This window comes from Gallus gallus, chromosome 14, assembly GCF_016699485.2.
Source record: "Gallus gallus isolate bGalGal1 chromosome 14, bGalGal1.mat.broiler.GRCg7b, whole genome shotgun sequence".
Taxonomy (NCBI): Eukaryota; Metazoa; Chordata; class Aves; order Galliformes; family Phasianidae; genus Gallus; species Gallus gallus.
Window position 1 is genome coordinate 8682732 of NC_052545.1, and position 27239 is coordinate 8709970.

General features: G+C 45.7%; 1 protein-coding gene and 1 non-coding gene across 3 annotated transcripts; both read left to right on the forward strand.

Moving 5' to 3' along the window:
* Window positions 1–1288: 1288 nt before the first annotated feature.
* Window positions 1289–1370, forward strand: TRNAL-AAG. Its single transcript has one exon. It is a non-coding gene; the product is annotated as a tRNA-Leu (tRNA).
* Window positions 1371–1475: 105 nt separating this feature from the next.
* POLR3E (RNA polymerase III subunit E) lies at window positions 1476–27239 on the forward strand. 2 transcript variants are annotated; one of them, XM_025155277.3, is made up of 21 exons: window positions 1476–1586; window positions 4409–4489; window positions 5289–5339; window positions 6512–6589; window positions 7416–7531; window positions 8540–8622; window positions 9403–9510; window positions 9958–10007; window positions 10306–10425; window positions 10936–11021; window positions 12062–12106; window positions 12191–12282; window positions 13049–13169; window positions 14724–14805; window positions 16981–17040; window positions 17984–18141; window positions 18438–18502; window positions 19834–20330; window positions 23672–23749; window positions 24667–24780; window positions 26867–27239. In XM_025155277.3, the coding sequence occupies exons 2-21, from the start codon at window positions 4454–4456 to the stop codon at window positions 26921–26923; spliced, it is 2097 nt and encodes a 698-aa protein (XP_025011045.1). In that variant the 5' UTR covers window positions 1476–1586; window positions 4409–4453; the 3' UTR covers window positions 26924–27239. The 2 variants fall into 2 exon arrangements, with proteins under 2 accessions (XP_025011045.1, XP_040503839.1); XM_040647905.2 differs by lacking the exon at window positions 26867–27239 and having other exon boundaries at window positions 23658–23749; window positions 24667–24694.

Genomic DNA, 27239 nt, shown 5'->3' on the forward strand with positions numbered 1-27239 from the left:
ATGTGCTGTTGTCTTTGTGTTGAGTTACTGTGCAGTGTCTGTAACTATAATGTGATCAGATGTAAGCACTGAACTGCTCCCTTGTTACAGACCCATCCTTATGGCTCAGTCTTGAGAAGAGAACAGAAATATTTGGCCTGGATGCTGTGAGGAGAAAGAGTTTTTTGTGGCAGGTGCAGTGTCTCATGATGCACTGTTATTCTGAGCACAGCTTGTTTCCTTCTCAACAATAAACTCATAGGGAGCCCTTTTAAGCTGTAAAAATTGGAGCCTTCATATTGCTTTTTCTTTTTTTTCCTTTTTGCTTTTGTATTGCTTTAGTGGGAAAGGTTTATACTACGTGTCTGCAATAGGTTATACAGTATGAAACTGTTCTCCAGTGTACCTTGACAGAGCAGGACAACAAAGCCCCGGGAGGCCTCTTCGTTCTTACTGAGACGGAAAATGGTGAAGTTTAGGCCAGCAAGGCTGGTGGTGGGTAACTGAACAGCTGGGGGAAAGCACAGCAGTTAGAGCTGATGGAGACAGCCAGCACGCTGTAAGAATACTGTTACCCAGCTGTGGGCCGTAGGACTTGACGTGGATCTTACTCTGCTCCCTGCAGCCCTGCGTTCCGTTCTGCGAGCAGCCCGGCAGCCGAGACACACGTAGTGCAGCTGAGCTGAAGCGGGACTTCTCGCCCGTGCTGTAAAAGGGAGGATGTGGCTCCGGCCCTCGGCTGGATTGCAGCGGTGAGTCGGGCTGGCTGCAGGCTCAGCGCAGAGGTCCGCCCCTGGGGACCAGAACACCGCGGGGCCGGGCCGTCGGGCTGGGGTCGTTAATAGGAGGGGTGGGAACCCGGTGGGAACACGCCCAACTCCTGAGTCGATATAACGCAAAGCAATATAACGAGGCAGGTAGCTTCAGTTCTCCAGAAAGTTCACCTTTGATTTGGAAAAAGTGCCATCGTTATCACCTTACGGTGGTGGCGAAGATCCGAGTTCTGCACAGGGAAGGGACCTCGGGGCCGTGCCGAGCAGCTTTCAGTCCCCGCGCTGCCGCAAGGGAACGGGAAGAAAAACAGCCCAGTTAACGTGAAGTCTGTTTTCTGATTCTTCAAATTAACCGAGTTTTAGTTTTGCGACAGAACTGAAATACGTGTCACGCTTTGCCGGACGTGCAGTCTCAGCTCCCGCAGGCGCCCACGTGGCAGCCACCGCGGTGCCGCCTCGGGTGGACGGGGCACAGTTGGTGGCAGCGCGGCGCTGTGTGTAGCGAAAGAGAGTGCCGAAAGAACCGCCGGTACGACGGTAGCGTGGCCGAGCGGTCTAAGGCGCTGGATTAAGGCTCCAGTCTCTTCGGGGGCGTGGGTTCGAATCCCACCGCTGCCAGGATTTATTTTTGCTCTTCTGCTCCACCGTTACCGCAGCGCCCCCTGACGGCCTCGCCCCGCTACGCCGGGAGAGCATTGTGGGTAGGAGGAGGGCCGGCGCCCCACGTGCCGGCCGCAGTGACACCAACATGGCCGCCGCCTGAGCACCGCCCGCCGCGCCGCGCACCGCCACCGGGGACCGGCGGCCCCGCCGTCCGCGCGGCCCCTCCGCCAGGTGAGCGGCTGCGGTGCCCCTCTCGCTGCTTTTGGGCTGCGCGGGAACGGGGTACGGCAGGGCGTGGAGGGGGCGCGGCCTGGGCTGCGGGGCTCTGCCTGCGCCGTGGGGCGGTGGGAGCGGGCGCGGGGCGCTGACAGGAGCCGCCGGGCGGCCCTGAGGGAACGGACGGGGGTCCGGCCCAGGCCCGGCACCTCGGCTCCTCCCAGCGTTGGGCCGGGGCTGCCCGGCACGAGAGGCCCCCGGTGCTCTTCCCGGGCGGAGTTCCCGCACGGCGCGGGGCGGTCCGGCCTGTGCCCGGCGTGAGGTGAGGTACCGAAGCGGCGGCCGCGTCTGGCGCCTCATCTCCTCAGCCCCGGCGGGAGCTCCGGCGGCGTCGCCTCACGGTGCGCGGGGACCTCCGGATGACTGTGCAAAGCTTCAGCGGGGCACGGCGCGGAGAAAGCAGTGCGGAATTGGGTCAGCGCCGCCGTCATCGCGGACGTTCGGAAGGTGCCTGGGCTCATTTTGCGGCTCCGTTTTGCGGAACGCCGCGGCTCAGCCTGGCGCTGCCGGGGACGGCCCTGGGAGGGGTCGGGCCGGAGGGCGTCGGGGCGGGAAGCGGGGGCTGCCGGCTGCCCGCCCGCACCGCGGGGTCCCGGCCCGTCCCGTCCCGCGTAAGAAGTGCCGGTGTTGGCGGTCGCGGTCCGTTACCGGCAGGCGCACACGCGGGTCGGCGCCGGGCCGTTCTGTGGGCGTCGCGTGGAGCCGCGTGCACTTGTCCTGCGCACGGCTGTGCTCCGCGTGCTGCAGCGGTGCCCAAACGCCCTTCTAGGCTGAACCTGAGAGGAAAAGGGCTCTGTTACTCCGTGGCAGTTCTACGCTTTTTTGGCCACGGTATTTTTTCTAAAATCTGGTTCTAAATCGATGATGCTGCGGGCAGCGGGAGGGTGGTTGTGGCAGCCCAGCCTTGGTCGTGCTGAGAAGATCTGTATCTCCGGCCCTCCTGTGCTCGCAGGTTCAGTGACTCACACTAATTACTTGCATCGGTGCTGAGATGCACAGGCAAGTCCCTTTATAAAGGGAGCAGTCTTGCCAACAGAAAATGCAAAGCAAATGCTCTGGTGGCCATGCTTGATATCTCCTAGAGCTTAATTCCATTCTGTTATTCCTGTGGGGTTCGTTTCTGTATCTGCCATGCATATGTGCAAACTGCAGGTGCAGAATTGTGTCTGTATGTCTTCAGTGCAAGCTTTGTGCTGATCAGGGGATTCCTTGTGTGGATGTTGTGCGTTGTTTGGGACACACCGCTTCCTGCTGTCGGTCTGTTGTTCTGGTACTCCAGTGAGAGCACCTGAGGTCGTTCTTTGCCCTTAAGTGGTAAAGAAAAATTGTAATCTTTGTGATCTGACATTTTCTGTAAGTCCTGAACTGGATTCCCAAGGAGATCTCACGTAAAATGGAAAGAGCAGCGTTGGATGAAGGACAAACCAGGTCCTTCAGGTTGGGTTTCTCTTTGTCACCTTGGCCCAGGAAATCTGAATTTCTGTTTGGGAAAGTGAAATAATATTCTCAGGAGGAAAGGAGCAGGTGAGCACACACCCGGCCCCTGGGCTGTCAGACAGGAGCAGGTTCCCCATCCCCACTGAGGGCTCAGACCTGCAGCTCCCACCTCCGGGGACTGCCATGTGCACGCCTGCTGAGCGTGCTCCCAGTGCCGGCTCTGTTCTGAATGAAGGCCCCATTTTGTGCCGAGCTGTCTGCCTGCTGTACTGTACTGAGCACCTGGGATGTGCAGTGGGGAGAGCAGAGCTGGAGCTGACGCATCTCTCTGCTTGAAAAGAGCGTGGCCATGGGTGTGCTTCTGGGAACTGCGGAGTGCCCAGCGGTTATCACATTCCTGGGACAACTGTGTATGTTAGCGTGATGATTTGAGAAAACCACATGTGTGTTGAAATATACTGGGATGGTTAAGTGGTGAATCGTGTACTTGAAAAGAATCAGTGCAGTTAGGGATGTAGCATGGATGCTTCTGCCTCTCACAGGCCTCTGTCACTGGCTGCCCCTTCCTCTCTACAGAAAGCCCAGCAAAGAGGCGAGCGTGGGTCAGTGGTGAGAGTAAGATCTGTTGATGCAAGCTCTGTTGTTCTCATTGTTTTGAAGGGTCTGAGGGAAACAGAGGAGTGTCTTAGAGCTGTCATCTTGGCTGAGCGGTAGCTCTGTGCTGAGCCAGGAGCCAAGGCTGCGCTATGTTACATAGCTGGAGGCAGAGCCAGCACGCTGCAGGTGTAAATGCTGTCTGGTCCTGAGCACAGGGCTGACACAGGCTTTTTGCTTCTCCCAGCTCTTAAGCCAGAAGCTTTCTCCATTTCTACTTTCAAGGAAATTTCTCTGGGAGGGGAAAGAGGCTGCTGAGCAGTATGGCACTGTCCTTAGTGACGGTGACAAGTGCTGTGGCTATTTCAGAGCTCGGGCATGCTGGCTGCAAAACCAGCTGCTGCCGGGGTGCAGTAGTCACACAGGATATAAAGGGTATGCTTCACACAAGTACTGAAGGCCTGTCCTTCCCTCTGCAGAGCTCTGGCTCTCTCTTCTGCTGGCTTTCATCAGAGTTACAGGAACTTAATTACCTTCGAGACTCTTGTTTGTTTTTGGAGTCGGTGGCAGTTGGTAGAGATGGTGAGGTGTGAGGGGCTGTGTTGAGCCAACACATGCACTCCTTCACAACACACAGAGTGCATTGCTACTGAAAAGAAAGCGGTGTACTTGAACAAATAGTCTAGGCTCCATGTCATACGTGGCACAGATGTAGTGACTCATATGACATATCTGTTTTCTTTCAGATTGTGCCAAGGAATAAGCCAAGGAAAAGCTTTTTGTATCCTAGCATGGCAAATGAAGAAGATGATCCAATTATACAAGAGGTAAAAGTGCTTTGTGGCAGCAGTGGTTCTGTGTGTGGCTTTTTTTGTGGTATTCAACTTCTGTTCTATTGTTCTAATTATAACTTTGATGAATTTATATCTGCTATATGTGAAGCTGAAATGGTTTTACACCTTCTGCTAAAAATAAGCAGTTTTTTAACTCCAGTTCTGGACTTCCCAAACAGTAGCCCGGTGTCCCATTCACTTTATGTATGAATTCGTGCACCAGAGCACAAGAAAGGGCAAGCTTGTGACAAGTGGGGTTGGACAGAAATATCTCACAAGGTACCTAAAATGGAAACATCTGTGTGTGATCTTCATAACACATCTGTGGATTTTAGGTGTTGGTGGCAAAGTGCTTGTATTAAATCAGATTTGGAATGTGGCTTTGTTTTGTCTAGCTTGGAAAGTTTTCATGGCAAAACACCAGCAAGGAAGTTAACTTTCAGTCATGCTGCCAAAGGGGGAACATCCTCTTCTTTCTGAGACTGTGATGGTAGATTCACTTCAGCCCCACAGACAAAAAAAATTCTTGTTTCATTTCAGAGACAAAAATATACAGCACTGTCTCCTGCCTCATCATAGTTGTGCTGTTTTTTCTTCTCTAAGAGGCCAGCTGCTATGTTACAAGTCAAAATCAGCACAGATTCGACCTTTATCAAGAGTCATGAGTGAGCTTTATATATAATGCATAATCAGAAGCAAAAATTGACAGTATTTGAGCTTTTAGGGATTGTACTTACGTCTGAGGCTCCATCTGTTGTAGCTGTTATCTGATGCAAGTTGTGTTGCTTTTTAGATTGATGTTTTCCTGGCCAGAAGTCTGCTGGAGAAGTTGTATCTGTTTCAGGTATTCCAGTTAGCTTTTATTTAGTGAACATTTGTTTAAAATAAATTAATTGAAAGAGTGATAACTTTATTTACCTCTTACAGGGAACTGGCAAACCTGCACGGGTCTCCATTGAAATGTGTAGTATTAAATTGTTTGTAAGAGAGGAGTGATTGTTGATGACATCGACTTGTCATTAAATCACTTCTGTAACCACCCTCAGGGAGTTACTTTAGGAGATAGTGGCCTTACTGTAGTTTGGATAAATCTGCAGTCTCTTGGCTGTTTTCTGCCATTGCTGATTTCTGTGAACTGTACTGAACAAATGTTTATTTAGGGCTGGTCCTGTTTAAGACAATGCCATCAGTATTCATAACCAGTGTGAGTCGTCAGAGGAGACCCCTTATGTTGTGGAGATAAAACTGATGAGTGATTAAAGGTGGAAATATGCTTGAAATTTGAAGGTCTGTTTCCCACTCCGTTCACTGAATTTCTCTCATTTTATCTTTGTGGTTCACTTTTCCCATCCGCAGAATGGGAGGCTTTTTGAGGCTGATGGATGAGATATTTATTATAAGCCAGTGGTGCTCACTGGCATAGCCTCCTGTCCAGATCTTCTGCCCAGTGTGTGCTGCTGGGAGCAGCTTCATGAGGGGTTGCTCTGCATGTTCTGGACAAATGGCAGCTCTGAGCCAGGCTGCTGCCTTGCTGGAAGACTTCATCTGGGCACACCACTGTGATCTCAGCATCCCCAAATAGTTCAGAACAGAGGATCATGTGGCTAAATGTGGACCACATGGTTTAGGCTAACACTACTGGTGAAAACTCCCATGCATTTTACTTTTAGATTAATAAATCTCCAGAGAGGTAATATCAGTTAATGGGTTTTCATGGCTTCTATCACATCCTTTTTCAGCTAGACTAATGTGTTGTACTGTTTTCTTGTCTTATAGTACATAGTGATGTGTTGGAGGAAGGAAATGGAAGAGAGTGAAGTGACAGCAGCAGAGAGCAGAGGGGAAAGGTTTCTAGACCATACTCTGAGATCTGATGACTCACAAGATTAGAAAAGTCATTTACTGAGATCTGGAAAGTAGCTTTACATGTGAAGAGGCAGGCATGGTTTAATTAATTTCTGTGAAGTTCTTTTGTCTTTGAATTAAGAATTTTTATGAAATTGATGTGTTTTCCAGTATCCCATTCGTCCAGCTTCCATGACATATGATGATGTTACACATTTATCAGCGAAGATAAAACCAAAGCAGCAAAAGGTTGGTCATCATTTGAGTCCAGTCCGTGAAAGTTGTTTTATACTGTCTGGAATGTGCTTCAGATCACTACACTGTGCTGCTAAGCTGTTGTAAGTGTGCAGCTTGTGGGACCAGATCTCTGTGCTTGGGGGGATAGGGAGTCTGTCATTGCAAGACTACGGGAGAGCTTAAAAGAAGAATGGTTTATTAAGGGAGGAATTAATGTCACAATGGAAAAAACAATTAAAAAAAAGAATCATTCAGGAAAGTCTGGCTACTATTATTCAGTCTATACAGGATTGATTTAAAAGATTTTTGCAGTATTTAGAAGAGGGTTGAGGTTTGAAGGCATGCTTTGTCTTTTAGAGTCATTGTGTGTCTTGATTCTTCTCTCGCCTGGCTATGAACCATCATCAGTCCTGTCTGAGAATCAGTGGGGTGGTGAAAGTATAACCAAAGCCAGAATGGTTGCCCTTGCCTACAGACGTATTCCAAACCTGTAGCTGTGATTTAAAAATGTCTCGTGTTAAAAAAGAACACAAATAGGTCTGTGATAGCAGGATTTTTTTCTGGGAAGTAGTTGAGGAGAGTGCTTATGTGAATTTTGGAGTTAGAGTGTATGTTGTGTTAAGGATGTTTTTATTAAAATTAGCAGACATTTATGTTTTCAGGCCCTGTGCAGACGTCTAAATCTACCATCACAACCAGGGACTGGTCACTAGTTCAGTTTACAAGTAACATGAAGGGGTAAAAAAGCGCAGCGATGGCTGTAATTTATAAGTTTAATTGATGATTCATTTGGAGTTCTGCCATTGTAATTATTTGCCTTTTCTTTCACGTTTTTTAGGTTGAACTGGAAATGGCCATTGACACTTTGAATCCAAACTACTGTCGCAGCAAAGGAGAACAGATTGCTCTCAATGTAGATGGCACATGTACAGACGAAACGAGTACCTACTCCTCGTAGGTGTCCTGTTTGCTTTTGTTTGTTTCTGCGGTAGGCAGAGATATGTGTATGTCCATTAGGCCCATGTCCATCCACACGTCTCTTAAATACCTCCAGGAATGAGGGCTCTGCCACTTCTCTCTGCAGCCCATTCCAATGCTTCGCCACTCCCTCGATGAAAAAATTCTTCCTGATATCCAATCTACACCTCCCTGACACAACTTGAGGCTGTTCCGTTGTGTCCTGTCACTTGTCACCCAAGAAAAGGGACCAACACCTCCTCACTGCAGCCTCCCTTCAGGCAGTTATAGAGAGTGATGAGGTCTCTCCTTAGCCTTCTTTTCTCCAGGCTAAACAACCCCAATTCCCTCAGTCATTCCTCCTAATCTTGTTTTGTAGTCCCCAGCTTAATTGCTCTTCTCTGCACACGTTCAGTCAATATCCTTCATGTAACGAGGGCCGAAAACTGGATGCAGTGCTCAAAGTGTGGCCTCACCAGCGCTGCATGCAAAGGATCAATCACTTTCCAGTCCTGCTGGCCACAATATTTCTGATGCAGACTAGGGTGCCATTGGCCTTCTTGGCCACCTGGGTACACTGCTGGCTTATGTTAGCTGGCTGCTGACCAGCATATCATGCTCAGGTCTTTCTCTGCTGGGCAGCCTTCTAGCCACTCTGCCCCAAGGCTGTACTGCTGCATGGGGGTTGTTAATGACCCACCACTTACCCTTAGTTCATGTCGTGTAACTGGGCTTGGCCCATCAATCTAATCTAGGTCCCTCTGCAGAGCCTTCCTGACCTCAAGCAATCAACAGTCTTGCCTTACTTGATGTTGTCTGCAAACTTAGTGAGAGTGCACTCAGTGCCCTCATGCAGATTGTCAGTTAAAATGGTAAACAAAACTAGCCTCAGTATTTAAAGCATTTGCTGATAGACCATTTTGGGATCAGTGATTTCAGGCTTTTTAACATCTGTATGCCACATTGCCTGTGGAATATAATCTTACAGCATTCATCTGTTTGCAGGAAGCTGATGGACAAACAAACTTTCTGCTCTTCACAAGCTGCAAGTAATGTTTCCCGATATGCAGCTGCTGTTTATAGAAAAGGTGACTTTGTTTTGTTACCCCTCACATCAGTGAAACATGTGAATTCCTGGGTTAAATAAGAGCTGTTTGTTCTGTGTTTTCAATAGAATAGGCTCATATTTAATTGATGCTTTTCTAAATAAAGTGAAAGCTTTCCTTATGAGTGTCCCTGGAGTCCTTAGAAGCTGCAGCTAAGTTTTAAATACAGGAGGGCATGGTAGGTGCCTTCAAGACCTTAACAGTCCATGATGGCCTGAAACATACATTTGCAGTAAAAAATATTTTTCTTACTTATATTGTATTATTATCTCTGTCTAGGCATGGCTGTTTTATTTGCCTGTTCAACACTTCCTGCCCTTCCCTTGTCTCCTACTGTCACTGCAGAGTTTCGATGTGAGGATTGTTGTAGATTGCCTACAGTGATGTCTATTTCACTAATAGTCTCCTGACAGATCAGATCTGAGCCAAAATGGGGCTCTCTGTAAGATCTGGCTCCAACATTAAAAAAGAAAGTAGCAGGAGTAGGTCTTGATTTTTTCGTACTGCTTTGATATTCTATGCACAAGATGAATCACTTAATCCCTTTCTACTGTATTAAATATTTGTGTTCTCTGGAAGCTGTGCTGTTGCAGATGTAGCAAGGTGATGAAAGTACTGTCTCTGTGCACTAGAAAACAATAGAATCATAGAATCACCAAGGTTGGAAAAGACCCACAGGATCATCCAGTCCAACCATTCGCCCTTCACCAATGGTTCTCGCTAAACCATGTACTTTTAACCAATATCAATTCTCTTTTTCAGGTGAACTTCACCTGACTCCACTGCATGGAATTCTTCAGCTGAGGCCAAGTTTCACCTACTTGGACAAAGCTGATGCAAAACACCGTGAAAGAGAAGCTGCTAATGAAGGTAAATGCTACGTGAGTTGTGTTTCCTTCTGAGAGGCAGGATGCAAGTTCTCTCTGTGATTTTATTTGAAGGTGTTTAATATAACAATGAACTGATTATAAAACCATTTCTCAGCCAGATTTTTTCTCTGATCCTATTTTCAGTGTAGTTGCATCAAGATTTTTGTGGAAAGGTGTAGGGGACTGGCAGAGAGATCGGAGACAGTGGGTAGTGTCAAAGAGCAGCAGTAGGAAGTGCCACCACGGCCACTGAAAAGCAGCAGTGCCAAATTCATGGGAGCAGTTTGTCCTATTACATGAGTGGTGTGATACTGTCATATGCTGCATAATTTAGCAAGCTGTAGTTCCTATTTCTGCCTTCTTCCAGAGCAGGCCTCCAAACAGTTACAGATTGGCTCTGGTGGTTTTATTGCAGTGGTGGTTTCATCCTGTTGGTTTTCTTTGGCAGGTGGTGATTCATCCCAGGATGAAGCTGAAGATGACGTTAAACAAATTACCGTATGTCCAAATTTCCTTTTTGTGATAGTTCAGGCAACAGTTCATAAGAAAGCATGACAGTTCACACCCAAATAATTGGACAAGAAACCTCATCTGGTTCTGATGACCCTGGGCTTGGGAGGGGAAGCAAGGAAGGATTTGGCAGTTGTTGCACAAGTGTAAAGATGGCACTGGCAACAAGGGTTGATTAATTTGAGCTAGGACCCCTAGCTTCTGTTCTCATTGTACCAAATAGGTAATGAAGGTGTTTTGTTTCAAGTGTTTTGGAGCTGTATTTAATGGTGGCCAAATCTTCTAGGTACGGTTTTCCCGCCCTGAGACTGAGCAAGCTCGTCAAAGACGTGTTCAGTCCTATGAATTCCTGCAGAAGAGACAAGCAGAAGAGCACTGGGTCCATCTCCATTATTATGGCTTGAAGGTAAGTGTGGGGCCTGATGGCTCAGCCAAATTAAATCTGAGTATGTGGGAATCAGGAAATCATCAGAAGATAGTGAAGAAAAGTTGATCTGTAGGCTTGAAATGACCCCGCAGTGCTGTGTGCCTCTGCCACCAGATAGTGCTTTGGGGTCTCCACACTGGAAGAGCTTTAAAATTGAGAATTGGGAAATTAAAGGCAAGGAGTGTTTAAGTCCAAGAATCATTCAGGTCTTAGCTTTGTAAAACAGTCAGGGAAGCCAGTCAGTTAAATGTCGTAAATCCTGTTTCTCTGACACAGCATGCATGTCAGGAGATTTTTGAAGTCACATTAACTGAAATGTTTCCACATCATATCTGCATCATTCAGGAAGGCTGATAGTTGAGCATCAGTGAGGTGGAATGCTTGAATAGCACAGTAAGGACAGAACAGTCACAGTTCAGAATAAAGAGTCTATCTGAAGTTTTGCTTTCAGAATGTGTCAGTGATTTGTGCTTTTCTCCATATCTCCAGGATAGCCGTTCAGAACACGAACGCCAGTATTTGTTCAGCCAAGGTCATGGCCTCGCTGAGAATACAGAGTTAATAAAATCTCCCAGGTAAAGGTTTGGTGGTTTTCTAGAGAAGGTACAATAATTTCTTGGGGTTGTTTTCAGAGTAATAAGCAAGTATATTTGTTTTAAATCTTATCTTTGATATTGATACCCATGGTAGAGGTTGAATTGTTTGAAAAATAGAGGCAAACTGGTCTTCAACTTCAATTGCTTTCTGTGTTTCCTTGTGTTCTGAGATTAAAACCAGTTGCTTCCACTTGAGATTGTAGCCTTGTTTGTGTTATCACAACCCAGCATTATTGAGTCTGCAGATACTGTAAAGAAGTAAAACAAAAGCTCCTTCTGATTAAAATAAATGAAAACTCTAAAGCCAATGACTTCCATTGTTGGGAACTCTTAGAAAACTTTATTTTGGTGATTTTTAAGAGACACCTGATACTACTTGAAACAGGTTTGGTTTTGTTTCTTGCTGACTGCAGCTATGTATAGGAATCTTCTGTGGTGCAGACAGTAATAATGCTTTGCTGTAAACTGATAGAACCGTGGCCCAAGTAATAGGAAGGTGGTGGTCTGCCTCTCTCCTTAATGGTGTGGGTGTGTCTTTTGTAACATTTAACATCTCAGTGGGGCAGTGCTGGGTGTGATGAGAAGTCTTCTGGATTTGATTCTTTCCTCACAGACACTGGCAGTTATGTTGGCAGTGCTGACTTTTTGCTTATTTTATTTATTATTTATTTATTTATTAACTGCAGGACTTCATGTGGCCCCACTTACTGTGTCAAAGCACTGTATTTAATGCTTTCATTCTTGCAGTTCCTCTATTTGGACACAGGATAGTACAGAAGAGCTAGGATTCTGACTCCCACCTATTTCATGCTTTTTCTTTGAACAGATGAATGTCAATAGCTTTTACTAGCACTGAATTTGTGGAGGAAGATGAGGAAGGAAGAGGGAGGGTTTTCTTTTCAGGCTGGTGTTTGTTTTGTAGATTCTAATAAGTAGGATTGCTTTAAGCAAAAAATAACTACATAACCTTGGGAAATCTCAAGGCAAACATTATAAGGATGTGTTTTCTTTTCTTGTAGTGAATATTTAATGATGCTGATGCCTCCGAGTGTAGAGGAAGAGAAGTAAGTGTACAGAATGTTCAAGACTGATATTGTCTGGATATTTTCTCCTGAGCTGCAACTCACAAAGCTGTTGTTTATTTGTAGTAACAAACCAATGGCTCCAAGCAACGTGCTTTCTATGGCCCAGCTGAGAACTTTACCCCTTGCTGATCAGATTAAGATCCTGATGAAGAATGGTTTGTAATCCATTTGCACTTTACTTGTGACTTCTAATTGTCCCAGATAATATACCTTTCCTAATAGTACCAGTTCTGTCACTCTTCCGGACAGCATCTGGATCTCAGATTCTGTGAAGCAGTCAGAAGCTGAGCATTTGCTTGAGAAGGCTGAGAGTGCTCTTTGGGAAAGAGAAGAGCAGTAGGTGGAACTGACAGCTGCTCTGTGTTTGCAGTGCTCTCACTCTTGGAATATTTACTTATCTGATAATAACTTTGGGGATGCATTTATTTCTGCAGTTATCTCCTGGAATGCGAAGTCTGAGTATGACTTAGGAGTGGAAAGTTAATGCAACAGGCTGCACTTTGGCATTTTCTTCCCTTGAAAGTTTTCAGTAATATGCTTCTTGAGTGTTACATAAGTTTCATTCTATCTCTTCAGTTACTGTTTAATGAGAGCAAATCCTGAGAACCTCAGGAGCTTCCTGTCATCAGGTGTCTCTGTTTCCAAATATTGCCAAAGGAGTAGATTTTTTTTTTTTTAAGCCATGCATTAATTTAGGGCCAGTTAAGCTGATTACCTTTGTTGCAACGTGAACATGTATTTTTTGAACAGATACTGACTGTGGATACTGAAATTTAGGTTTTGAACGTTTTTCCCCCCTCAGATATAACTGTGACCTGGAATTTCAACATAAACATAAATCACAATATCCTAGAATTGAAACTCCGTTTGTATTTTGCATACTGAGAAAGTCCTTCATCTGATGCTTCTTCTGCCTTTCAGTGAAGGTGATGCCGTTTGCGAATCTGATGAGTTTGCTCGGCTCTGGGACTGACTCTACAGCAGTTCTCCGCTGCATACAGCAGGTGGCGATGCTGGTCCAGGGAAACTGGGTGGTGAAGAGGTACGCCTTGTCTTTGTTGCTGAGATGTGGTTTTCTGCTGTAAGGAGGGGATTAGAACAATGGATTTTATGTAGTCATCTTCACTGTGTATCTGTGTTCTCAATTCACAGTACTGTGAGATACTCATTCAACATTCCGTGCTTTGTTCTGCAGTAGGATAATAAAAATTCAAACAGATGATGGCAGATGCCAGCACAGCCGTACCCAGCCCAGCTAGAATTGTGGTGGAGCTGTGATGTAATCTGTATTTGCATTTGAGCTGTCAGATACTCGTATTTACGTGTATACAAAAGATTTGTGTGGAGACATACCTGAATCCTTTGAGAGATTAATGTCAAATATAAATACATACAATGAAACCATCCGAACTGATAGTATTTCTTAGCTAAATTCAGTCAGACAAAGATCTTTGTGCAGTCGCTTTGCTGTTCATCAGTGGATGCTGCTCTTGTCAGCTGAAAGCATTACCTGCCTTCTAGAGACTAGCTTTACCTGTCATAAAATGGCACTACCTGTGGGGTACTGAGTGTGCCACACGAAATGGATGCTGTGTCGTTCTCCTGTTTATTAGAACAAGGTATCTCACTGGGAGTTAAGTCTGAAGAGCAGTGTGATTATTTTTTTTCAGCTGGGTGGAGCATTGCATGCAAATAATTACAGTGTGTGGAGTAGTTTTCTGCACTGTGTGGCACCAGTTACCAGCTCATCTGTTAGCAGAATGCTTCAGCTGTTGTGATACAGGCCTGTGCTAGCTGTATGAGCCTCTTCAGTCCTTGCTGTCTCTCCAGGCATTCCAGAAGGCAGCTGGGTGCAAATTAAAAGTGTTTTAGCACTCAGAGTGTTTTTATGTTATATGTGTTTCTTTGCTGTTTGTCTGAGGAGTCTGTGTGCATCTGTGGATATAGCCTGGTTGGGATGGTTGTGCACAGAGCAGTGCCTGCACACATCAGAGCTTTAAGTGAGGAGGCTGAGTAGGATCAGGATGTTGAGCCTGGGTAGCCTCAAGGCTTTGGAGTCTGTGGAAATGAATGTCATCTAGTTGGTCTTGCAAGCAGACCAGGACACCAGGGTGGTGTTAGTCCTGGATCTGTTTGGTTGGAGCATGAAACTCATAACATTGTTCTCTTTAATCTTTGATTGCTGAGAAGGAATTTAAAAAAAGCACAGCACCAAAAGCTCATTCCTATCGATCAGCATTTTGGCTAAATGCTACCTTCAAGGCTTATGTTAGTCTCAGCATTTATTAGCATTGTGTTGGTCTTGTTTACACTTATGCAAGGGAGGAAAGTCTTTGCAAGAACAAAGCAGAGCATGTACCTGTGTTGCACACATATACCAGTCACCAGGCTGGGCTTTGCTGGTGTAAGCACTTCTTGTACTAGTGTAATTGAAGCAGAGTAATTACACTAATATTAGTTCCTTTAATGAAAGCGATGCTTTGGATAAAGGTGTAATTTAACTGCAGAACAGGGAGCACGTTTGTTATATTAATTTTCACCAATGCTATATTTTGGAGAACGAAGTAGCTGATCCATCTTCCTTTTTAATTAACAGCGATGTGCTCTACCCAAAAGACACTTCCAGTCCACATAGTGGAGTCCCTGCAGAAGTGCTTTGTAGAGGGAGAGACTTTGTTGTAAGTACAAAAGAGTTTGTTGTTTCTAAAGGAAAACATTGTTGAAGTTTGCCTGAGAGCCATGGCATTGCCAAACTTGGTTTCACATCCACCACTACTGCAATAAGATGTTTGCTCCAGAGAAATTAATTGTGCTGTAACCCTGATGGTGGTGTTAAAAGTCTGGGAGTGTTTGTGTGGACTGACATCGTGGCTGTCTGCTAAGTTCAGATTGCTGGTCATTAACAGTAGGTGGTATTCATCTCTTTGTACTAGAACTTGTAGAGCTGCTATCACATAGCCTGCACAATGTGGGGCTGACAGCGAAGCCAGGACGGGATAATGAAGTGCTTGTTTCTCCAGATACATTTCCGTGGGCTCAGGGCTGCGAGGTCTCAGGAGGGCAGTGTGGCTAAGCCTTGTGCTCCCAGAGCATGCACTGTTGATCTTTAGAAAGGATTTTATTCCCCTGAGCTGCTAATCAGTGAAAGGACTTTGTTCCTAAGCACCTTCTGTGAGCGGTAGCTGTGTATGGAAGTTGAAATGAACACAGGTCTCGTATGCATGCACGTAACCACAGCAAGGAGGAACAACTTTGTTTTGTGTTTATTTTTGCTAACCACGGAAAGAAATAAGTTCCTGGGTTCCTCCTAAGTTCATATCCAGTTTATGGCTTCCACCCCATTGAAAAGAAATTAACGAGTGCATTGCTTTCATGTTTTTCAGTTAGACCTAAGAGTTCCCCTTGTTTGCAAAGTCTGTTTATGAGATCTAGCTCTGAATAGGAGCACACTGTGCAAGAGACCTTAAGGCAGCACTAGCACTGACGGTGATTGAAGCTGACTTTTTACTGTGTCTTGATGTCTGCCCAAGACACTGCTGTATGGAGATCTGCAATCAGGTGTGACCCGGTGACATTAGACTTAAGGACACAGCAGATTATGTGACACATCATGTGTGAAGTTCTAGCAACCAGAAATTATTATGCGTGGTTAAGTAAGTGCTAATGCTTAGCGATTAAAATGTAAAGATAAAGTGTTTAATAATGGAAGGTATTTTACCCTTATTTTAAGTACGATAAAAGACCAATGGTGGCTTTAATGTTCAGTCGTTCTATGCTGTACTTCGAGGGAGATAAGTAATTCTTGTCTTTTCTCAAAGCTGCTGTTTTTTTTCCCAGAGTCTTACATAATAATTTCAGAGTTCTAGTGGAGAATCAAGTGCCTAATGAGAGATGACTGCCTCAGAGTTTTGTGCAAGGAGAGGTGACAGATCTGTTTCCTTTAGGCAGCAGCTTTTTGTCCTTTAAAACAGAAATGCCTTGTGTTGTGAGTGTGGTGATTTTGTGAGTTTGTAAGAAGAAAGGAGCTGAGTCAGAGAGAAGGATGTATGGATGACGTTGAAGCAAAAGGAGAAATTGACAATAATGAGATTTTTAAATTATTTGCAACACTATTAATAAAAAAATATTAAGGGAGATAGTAATCTATTTAAATGGAGATGGAAAGAAATCAAAGGTCATTTTCAGACAGTGGTAGTTCTGCCCAAGTCCTCATGTGCCCATTAGTCTGCTCTCAGCAGCTGCCTCGCAGTATGTTAGGCCTTGGGAGCGGCTCAGCAGAGCACCTGGCTTTTCCATTAACCAGAGACAAATACATGAGTGAATGGCCATCATTGCCTGACTGTAAGTGACTGTGGTCACTGAAAAAGGTGGTCATTGAGAAAGGCAACAGACACTTTTTAGGAGTCTGTGAGCTGCAGAAATGCAGCAGTCAGCGGCTTCTACTGGCACTGCACCCAAAGAAGTGGAAGAAGAGTTTCTTTAGGTTAGTGAACAAGTGTGCTAAAGCTGAGCATGTGATATGACTCCTGCAGTTCCAGCATCACCACAGTAGAAGTGGTTTTTTGGAAGCTAAATGAGATTTGAGAGACAATTGAGAGCTTTTGTAGTCAAAGGTTCACCAAGGGAAACCATGGTCTCTCAAAGCTTCTGATACTGGGCATGGCCATTTGAGCAAGGAATAGGCCAGAAAATGCTTTCCTGCTGTTTGTGTGAACATCACCTGCTTTCATGGTCTTGAAAGGAGTCAAGTTTCCATTTTTCTGGTAACAACATTGAAAAGTGTTATTTCTATGACTTCAGTAAGGCAACTCCTAAATACAGTTGACGAGGCTTTCTCTTTGTTTCCTTCCTAGATGTGGAAGTTCACACAAGACCGCTGGGTTGTACGAAAGGAAGTGGCAGCAGTTACAAAAGTGAGTGACTTCTTCTCACACAGAGGTTGGTGCTAACTGGGGCATTGTCTGCAGGTTGGTAACAGGTGCTGCTGCAAGCCTTTTCTTTCAGGTTCACAGTGTCTGCATTACTGCTGACTTGCAGTGTTGCTAACCAAGGCATATCTTCACTTTGGAACAGGTATAGATACTCTCTACACGCTTATTTCAAGCAGCTCGCACAATTACAGTTCCACAGGACATGACTGTCCTTGCAGCTGAGCCACTGGAATGCATCTTTGTCCCCTCTTCTGTTTTGGTGGGAAGCTGAACATCCTTTGAATTAAGCTTACAAAGCACCAAAGCGGATGAGAACTCACGCAGTCCACACTGATACTGCACTTTTGCAGAGTGCACTACAGAAGTGCAACACTTCTGTTGGCATTTGCCAAATCTGCCAGTATGGAATAAAAGCTTTAAAACAACTCAGGCACCTGAATGTTCTGTCAGAAGGAAAAAAAAAATCATTTGTTTAAAACAAAATAAAATGATAGAACACAAATCAGTTGATGTACAGACTGGCTACTTTTGGAATTTCAGATCCAGTGCTGTTTAAAAGCCATGCATGTGTAGGTGCAGCATGTCTGACTTGGAGCTCTAAACTAAGATGAAAGTTGTAGGACATGCTTCTCTGCACAACAGTCTTTTCATCTCAATTAGTAAACTCCCTTTTCTTTACAAAACATGTCATGAGCTATTTGACTCTCAGCTGATTAATCACTGCTCTCTGAAGTGCTCTGCCTTGAACGTTGTGTGAAAGCACTGGTGTTGCAAAGGATAAATATCTCTGACTGACTTAGGCATGTGTTTGTGGGAGTGCCCCATGTACACCAAATCAGTCCTGCTGTGTGGAAGTGCTCATTGTTTCATGGCTCAGATGCCCTGTATGAATTGACGTCCGTCTCATTTTTCCTTTTCCTTTTAGCTTTGCCCTGAAGATGTGAAAGACTTCCTAGAGCACATGTCTGTGGCAAGAATAAACAAAGGTTGGGAGTTCATGCTCCCTTATGATGAAGACTTTGTTAAGAAGCATCCAGATATAGTTCAGAGGCAACGTATGCTGTGGATGGGCATTCAGGCCAAGTAAATGACTTACTTTATTTTGGGGAGTCAGATAGAAATGAAGAATGATCTAGTGTGAAGTTTCTGTGGATACTGACGGATATATATTTGATCCAAATTGCCTGTAAGGCTTACTCCTCTCGGGGTGTGGTTGGATGGGGATTGTGTTGATGCATCATTCAAATCACTCCTTTTCTTTGGCTTCCTGAGGACAGCTTTCTAGAAACTAAATGTTCTGGCTAAAAGTTAAAGGTGGTGTGGCTGCAGGCAAACGTAACAACAGAAACAGTACTGTTATGATTTCCTTTGTATTTCAGATTAGAAAAAGTCTATAATCTTGTAAAGGAACACTTGACACCAAAGAAACAAGAGACACAATCAGGTAAATGGAATTATCTGGATCACCTTGAAGCACATGCATCTCTGTATTTCTGGGTGATGTTTTGTTGTTTCTCTCTGGTTTTGAGTGTGGTGGGGATTGGTCTTGTTGCGTCTGATATTACCCCTTTATTTGTAATTTCTTCTGCATTATTTGAGACAACGTGGTCTTCATTAGCATCAGTGACACTTGTGGTGACACAAGCTTACTGTAGCAGAGCATGGGAGGACTCCTTGGCACTTGGGACTATTTGATAGTGTAAAATCAGCTGGATATGTTAAACACTTCCTCATTTAAGGCGGCTTCTGTGGTATAGTGGTGTAAGCAGCTCCTGAGTTGAGGACAGGGCCAGAGCACGAGTGATTTCTACCTCTTGGTTCTCAGGCTGACATGCATGAGGTTGAGTCATTCCCTTTTCAGTTCCAAATAAAACAGGGTGGGATTTTTTATTTTCCCTGATCTGCTGTGGGCTCTGTGGTGTGGTTGAAGGTTAAACAGTTAATGAGGAACGTATTTGCTGGGGGACTGCAAGGAGGTGTAAAGTTGTCTCTTTGCCATCCCTCTCCACCACGGATGTCAGGGAGAATATTAAAGTAGTTGTAATCATAAAAGGTTGTGAAAACCTGAGATTCCAGAGAGTTTTAACTAGGCATTTGGCTCGCTGCCAGGCACTGGAGCCAGTGAGGAGTATAAGCAGTACTGACAAATGTGCATATAAATCCATTTCAATACCATGTGTTTGATCTGCTTGGAAGGATTAGGTGTTGGGTTATTTGGAGAGAATTAGTGGGCCTAATAGTAGAGAAGATATCAGCATGAGTGCTGTGTGGGCTTGTGCCTTAAATGCAGCATTCCTTCCTGTGGGGTTGAAACTGAATTTCTCTTTTGCCAGCACACACTTCCCTTTTGCCTTTGGTTTGAGGTGCAGGATTGCATGGGAAAGGATTCCCTTCTGCCCTTTTCTCCCCAGCACTGTGTAATAGCACTTAGAAGAGTCTCAGATTTCCATACTGTGCACTTCATGCACAACCCTAGCTGTTGGAGAAATGCACTGTCTTTGCTTCAGGTTCCTTGACTGGAAGACCTTTCCAGAAGCATCTGGCTTACAGTTATCAACATGTTTATCTTAACTGTTTTTTTCCTTTTTTTTTCTTTTTAAGTTACAGTAGCGGGGATGGAAGTAAAATCTAATCCGTCAACCAGGCTTATGCCTTAGGTTCCACGAGTAATGTTGTTTCCTGGCTTTATTTCACTATGAGCCATTTAAGCAACATTCTGCAAAGCTGAAGTCTTGTTTATGGTGGGATTTTATGCTACATTTCATTTCTTATCAGGCCATCCGTTGCTGGTTTCTGGGGAGCAAAGAGTCAACATGGCAAAAGCAAAAGTCAAGCAGAGCTATGGGCAGCTGGAGAAGGAGTTCCAGAAGCAAAAGGCAGAACTGAAATCAAATGACACTTCATCCAAGATAGATGTTTCCAATATCCGCATTAAAGAGGAGCCTGTGAGCGACGAGGAGCCCATGGACACCTCGGTGTATGAGGGCCTGAACAACGGCATCGCCAACGGCCTCCACGCGGAGGAAGACTCCATGGACTCCTTGAATGGCCACTTGCCTGGAAGCTGCAGTGATCGGGTAGCCCAAGAACTGAAGGCCTTTGTGTCCTCAACATTTAAGAAACAATTTGTGCTCACCCTGAGTGAGCTTAAACGGTTGTTTAACCTTCATTTAGCCAGTCTTCCTCCAGGACATATACTGTTCAGTGGCATTTCAGACAAAATGTTACAGGACATGGTGTTAGACATTGGCTGCAAACAGATTTTGGTGCCTGTAAGTATTTTTTTCCTTTTGGCACACTGTGGAGGGGAGGTAGGGGAACAGTTAAACATCGGAGCTGTGAAATGTTTGCACCTTGGGTTGGACTGAAGGACCACTTGTGCTCTGAGTGCTGGGGCTGTTGAAGCTGCTGAAGGCTTCTCTGCCTTCCTGCTTCTGACCGGCCCTGTGCTCTGCTTTCTGCCCTTGTGGTGTGCTCACAGTTGTCCTTGGGGCTCCTTTTCCACCTCTGTGCTGTTGGGCTGCAGGGACTCATTGTGCCCACTTGCCCCTGTTTCAGTGACTTAACCTGGGGCAGTCCCATCAGCTTGCTTTGCGGTGCACAGCTCCTTATAGGAATGCTGTTGGGATAAAGATGATGGCTGCTGCCTGGAACTGGTGGGACACACCCTGCAGAGCTCTCTGGAAAGCATCAAACCATATCTGCAGAGTTCTGTTTGTCACTCCTTTTCCTCCTGGACATCTCCTGTTCAGAGATGTCTTCGTTTTGCTTTATGGAAATTACATGTGTGATTGCAGGAGTCAGAGCCAGCAGATGGCTGAGGGAAGAAAAGGGAATTTGGCATCGTGGAAAATAGCCCAAAAGGAAAATAATTTCACAAGACATCTGGTAGTGCTGGTTGGTTTGCAACCAGCAGGAGCTTGGGAGTCAGATGTTGTTAGTGAGAGAGGCAAAGAGACGTGTGAGCTGCTTGGGAGAGCAGAGAGTGGGCAGGCTGGGAAGAGCCTGGAGAACGGGAGGTGTAGTGACCCTCACGCCTTAGCTGGGCTTCAAGGAAGCAGAAGTAGCGTGTTCAGTGGTATGCAAAGCATGTCCTGTGGCACCTGGAGCCGAGTGACAGATGTGAAATGCCACATAGGAGGCCACTGCTTTTGGTGCTTTCTGCTTTCTCTCCTGACAGCTTCCAGGTCCCTGGGCAGTGCTTGCCTGGAGCTGCTTCTTAGTGCTGGAAAGACTCTCGTACATGGCATAGGATGTGCACGTGTCATGCTGGTGGTAAACAGCTGAAGTCATCGCTGCTGTATTAATTGAGTTTGGGACTTGTTTGCTGGAGACTGCTGTATGTTTGAGTTCTGCTGATCTAGAACTTAACTGCAGAATTTGACATCTTCTGCAGCAGCCTGCATAAGCCTGTACTGCTGTCAGAAATGTAAGTCAGCCCCCAGGCCTCTGCCTCGTGCTGTGGGCTGGTTGTGCCTTTTGCATGAGCTTGTACACTTTGCTCTCTCTCATTGTTTCTCCTGGACAATTTCGTTTGAAGCCAGTGAGGCTGCCTGAGCTCCTTGGGAGCCCAGAGGAATGTTTTGCCTGTGATTTCATAGTTACTCATTAGTTTTCTGTAATTGAAATTGCTTTGGTGATAAAAAATCAATGATCTGAGGTAATTAAAGTGATGTTCTATGGGGGGTGAAGACACACTTGGCTTTCACGTTGCCCTGTTATAGAAAATGTGTTGCTGAAAACAGCAGTGGAAACCTTACTGGTAGAGTGTAGGATTTATTTATAAAGCTGAACAGCTGCATCTGAGGTACCAGATAAATGGTACCTGCGGGGCCTCAGAAGGCACTCCAGCAGCGAACAGAGGCTGCCTGCAGGGTGCTGTGCTTTGCTTGTGCTTTGTAGCAGTGGCAGCAGTGAGCAGGGTGCCTGCCACTTTGTAGAGTGAGGCAAATGCAGGAAGGCTCTGTGTGCTTTCCCAAATAACACTGTGTTGGTTTGGAAGCGGTTCCCTCTCCAAGAGCCAGCAGTGCAGCTTCCAGCTGTGCTCAGCATGTGACTGAGGCAGCAGGTAGTGCTCAGATCTGCCCCAGGCAACCTCCCTGGGGCTCTGCTCCTGCAGCCCTGCATTGCCTGTCCTGCTGCAGCTCATCAGGAGGGAGGCTGATGCTATGGTGTTATCTGCGCTGAATGAAAGCACAGGAGAGTGTTCCTCTGTGTGTGGTGTGTCCTCGTGAGAAGAGGAGCATATCAGGTGTCACCAGCCCAACAAACCTGAATCCTGGCTCTAAAGCAAGTGCACACCCCTGCTATATACCAAGCAGTTTGTACTAAGGTGGAACTGGAGCTGCTGATCCCAGCTGGCAGCTCCTGCTGGACACAGCATTTCCCTTTGCCACGAGATCAGAGGCAGCCCCTGAAAGGAAGGGCTGAGCTCTCCCTTTGCAGTGCAGTCCTTCAGTGTAGTGCGGAAGGCTGGGAAAAAGGGTGGGGGGTGTACTGCAGTGAGGAACTGCAGCAGTCAGACAGGCCTGTCGGCTTTGTGTGGGGGATTGATTGAGGTTGGCAGGGCGGAGGTTAGCATGGAATGAATGGTCGGTGACAGACAGGAAGGCACACATCAGGAGGGGGAAGTATCCAGCGTTACTTGTTAGTCATTGCTCCAGGGGAAAGCATTAAGGCAAATGGACATCATTTTATTTTTGTAGGAATTTGGAACAGTTATATTCCTTCCTGCATGCAGAGGCACAAGGCCTCTGTCTGAGAAAATACAAGTGGTGTTCTTCTAGCATGGCTCCTGGTAGGGACAAAAACCACTTCAGTCTGGGAGCCTGAGATGCACTGGTGTGTGGTTCACTGTCCATCAGTGTTCAGTCTCCGGGAGTCCCGTGGGCTGCTCCAGGGATCACACGCACAGCAGAAGCGCAGTGCTGGTCGGTCATGCTGCCTTGGGTTTAGCAGAGCAAATTCGGTTAGAATCTGAATATCTAGAACTTGCCACTGGAGACTTCAAAACCTCCAGAAAAGCCTGCAGTGCACTTCATGCTTAATTGAATTCTGCTTTGGGAAGTCTGGAGACACGAGCTGCTGGCAGGAACAATCCGTACATTGTGCTATGAGATACTGTCCACAGTCCACGCCCTGAGATTATCATGGCACTTGGTGGTTGTCCTCCCTTCCTTCAAGTCCCCATACAGTGTCACGAGGTCCCCTCGTACAGCTCTGATGTGGTAGGTGTTGTGCCCATGGCACTGCTGGCCATCACTCCAGTGTGACCAGAAGCATCACTAAAATGCTGTTGGGCATGCCATGTGTGCATCAGGCTGCCGGAGCACTTGTCCCATTCCCCAGGCAATATTTACCCCTCACTCGGGGTCTGGGTGCTGCAGCATCACCCAGAAGAGCGGGTTTGGTTTTCTATTTGTGTTTCTATCGCAGGCGCAGGGGCTGCCACAGCACAGTCACCTCCCTGAGCGTGGGGTGGGAGAGAAGCACTTCTCATTAAGCGGCCACAACATTTTGATTCAGTAATGGGTGTCAGGGGATACTGTATGATAGAATCATTAAGTAGAACTCATTAAATAGATAGTTATTTTTAACAGCCTCTTGTTCTCAGTTTCCTCCGCAGACTGCTGCTTCACCGGATGAGCTAAAGGTTTATGCACTTTGGGAAGCCGGTGACATTTATGATCAGGTAAAGACAAAAATAAGTGATGGTCCCAAATACATTTTTGCTGAGGATTTGGCATTGCTTCGCTTGCATTTCTGGAAGCAGTACAGTATTTTTTTCACTGGTCCCTAAGGAAGACTCCAGGTTTCGGTACCAGCCAACTTCAGGCTGAGAAAAAGCTCTCAGACCATAGGGTGGTTATCACCATATCAGGACCAGGTGGTGTGAACAGAAACTGAGACATTGGTAACTAACTCAGTGGGGTGTAAATACTATTGATTGTATGAAGAGAAAGGATTCTGCAATGCAGGTCTTAAGCTGGGATCCAGTCAAAATATTTTTCTTTTTTTGCTAATGGTAATGCAGTGTTAACCAGTGGTTGTATGATGATGATGGGACCTGGTGTATCTGTTTATATTTAGAACAGGAAATGATTACAGCATACGTGAGCATCTCCTGAGTTTTATTTGTATCACAGTAAGTGAAGTGGAAGGAAAGGCAGCCTAACAGAACGTAGATGGACAATGTAACTGCTGTGTCCGTGACCTAAATAAATGTTTATAGGAAAGTCTCAAGCATTGTTCTAGAGAATAAGCAGCATCCGACCTCCAGGCTGGAGCAGACCACGTGAGCTGCCTGGGAAGTTGTGAGAGGAGTGTGTCATAGCCCCTTCTTTAGTATGGTTCTGTAGCTGTGGAGGTGGCTGGGGTCACAGGATGGGGCACATCTGCTCATGAGGTATGGAGAGATCCCTGCAGAGCTGCAAAGTAACAGGAGGACACCTAATGAGAGCAGGATGAAATGGGACAGTTCCAGGGTTACGAAGCAAGAATATTCTAATGCAGCTCAGTGAATGTTCTGTACAGATTAATGCACAGATAGTTCTGTTCTGTAGGAAGCTAAAAGTAACTGTGTTTGTATTAATGATTCTTCTTCTAAAGCATCGCCAAGTTTTGCTTGAAATTTTTTCAAAAAATTACCGAGTGCGCAGAAATGTCATTCAGAATCAGCTGAGCCAGGACCTAAACAAGCAGGAGGTGGACAGAGTGCTAAAGGTAAGTTTCTGCTCAGCTGGGGCTTTGCTTCAGTTAGTGCATGAATTTTTAACGCTTTGGTTTAACTGAAGGATCATGTATTGCCTTGAGTTGACAAATGATCACGATCACAGCACGGTCGCTGTGGGAATGCGGGCTGGGCTTGTTTTGCAGCCTGTTTTCTTTAAAGTAACACTCCTCTCATTCTGCCTTGTTTCTCTCCAAAGAGCAGTGATTTTGACTCCCCTGTTATTTGGTGTTATTTGGTGCAGCAAATCTTTGTTCTTCACCTTGGACCAGAAGGAAACAGAGCACAGTAAATGTCATACTTGAGAGTTATTTTTAAATAACGTGGAGTTAAGCATTAAGGCAGTGGGAGTGTTCTGAGTCCACTGAGCTGCCTGCTGTCGTTTCATGCTGAAGAACACAGGTGCCACATGTTCAGAAGGAAATGCATTATATTCTGTGGTTGGACTTAAAGCAGTGTAGCAAGCAAAACCCCAACCAAAACAAATATAGAGTCCTACTTAGTGCATCTCATAGCGAATGTTTGAATCCTTTCATCTCTGTCTTTGAAGATGAACCATTTACTTTCTAAACAAGTGTAAGGTATGAAGTACAGACCACGCAGGCCATGATTGACAAAGGAGAAAGCTGCCAGCTCATGTAGTACTTTAATCACTGTTGCTGGGCCTTTGCTCACCATCACCCACTTCAGTGAGACAAGTGCTTAAATACTTTATTACTCTGGGATCTGTAAGCAAAATAATAACCTACTTGAAAAATTACACATCTGTTGCAGTGATAGTAAGCAAACTGGTCTTGCTTGACTGAACCTAGTCTTAGTATTAAAATAAGCTGAGACGTTTCTGCCTGCTATGCAGCGTTTGGTTTGGCTTGCCTGTGCTGGGAGGTTTGTCAGGCTCGAATCACAGCTCTCTGGGGATGTCTAGATAATGCATTGGCATTTGTTTGCACATTGTTGTTGATGTTTAACAAATGAATTACTTCTGGGAAAAAAGGAATAGTTGTCCCTAACAAACCAGGTCCTGCTTTTGTAAAATCTAAATCACTGCACAGTCAGCCCTGCGTTTTTTTTTAATATTCAAGACTTTGTATTGAATATAGTTGTCACAGAAGCATGTGAAACTTTCACTGTGAATGTTGAAAGTATGTTTTAATGAAGTAGGAGGATTATCTGGCTTCTTTAAACCATGAGAGATTTGGTTCCACTTTGAATGAAGTAGCATTTGTCGACTCTTATTTCCCCATCTGCATGTGTTCCTGCCCTGTACAGGAAAGAGCAGACGGACAGGGAGTGTATTTTTGCATCTGCAGATCCAGAATGAAAACTCTCTTTTGAGCCTCTGCACTTAATTTCTTTGTAGAGCATTTGGCTGCAAGTCCCAAGAGTTAAGAAGAAGTAACAGTTATTGATACTTTTTTTCACTTTTAAGTTCCACAGCATCTTCAGTACTTCTGTAGCAGTACTTAAGCTCCTGTTGAATTACCTAAGTGGGAAAAAGGAGCTGTTAGCTTAGAATTCGTGAGACTTGGTGTTCGTTGAATAGAAATAAGAAAAGGAACCACAAGAAACTTGGCTTACTGAACTCCTTTGCTGTGGAGCTTGCAGACATGGTCAGAATACCTGAGTACAGTTCTGAGGTGTGACCCTTCCTTGCCACAGAACTTTGCTGAAAAGGCTCCAGCATGGGGCTGCCTGCATGCTTCCTCTGCTGCCTTCTGTCTGTTCACATCTTTAAGCTGCAATTACCCCGCAGTTCCTCTGGTTCTTACCTCTCCTCCTGTCTTAAGCTACCGCACCATCCTTCCCATCTCCTCCCCAAAACCTTGGTTTCTCGCTGCCATCCCATTGTGTATCCTCCCTGTGCTCTCATCCTTTCCCGTCTGCTGTCTTAAGCTTCAGGGCAGAGATAACCTGCAGCTCTGGCTCTCATCTGTACACTGGAGGGATGCACTGATCACATGTAAGGTTGCAAAGCCGAATCACGGTTCCCAGTGGGACACACCTCGTAGTGTGTAGTCCCCGTGGTTTGGAATGTGGGGCGGTGCTGCAGGCACTGATGGGCTCTCCCTTTCTCCCCAGGACTGCTGTGTGAGCTATGGTGGAATGTGGTATCTTAAAGGGACTGTGCAGTCTTGACGGCAGCTGTGGCAGTTTCTGTGCTTCAAATGCTCTCCGGGATGAAAGAGGAAACCTGCGGTGGGCGGCACAGACAGTAATGCTGTGGCCTCAGGAGTGTGGGGCAGGAGCTGACCTACTTTGGGGCATGTGGCATTGCAGACAGTCACTGACATCACAGCACACTCACACATACGTTTGCATGGCCACCTGGGTGCAGAGGGCAACTAGGAAGACAACACGGGACACTGTCTGCAGTTTGATTAATGTGGGATTTCTAATGTATTTTGCTTCTCCTCTTTCCTTGTAATAAAATAAAACCATATACTGACACAGA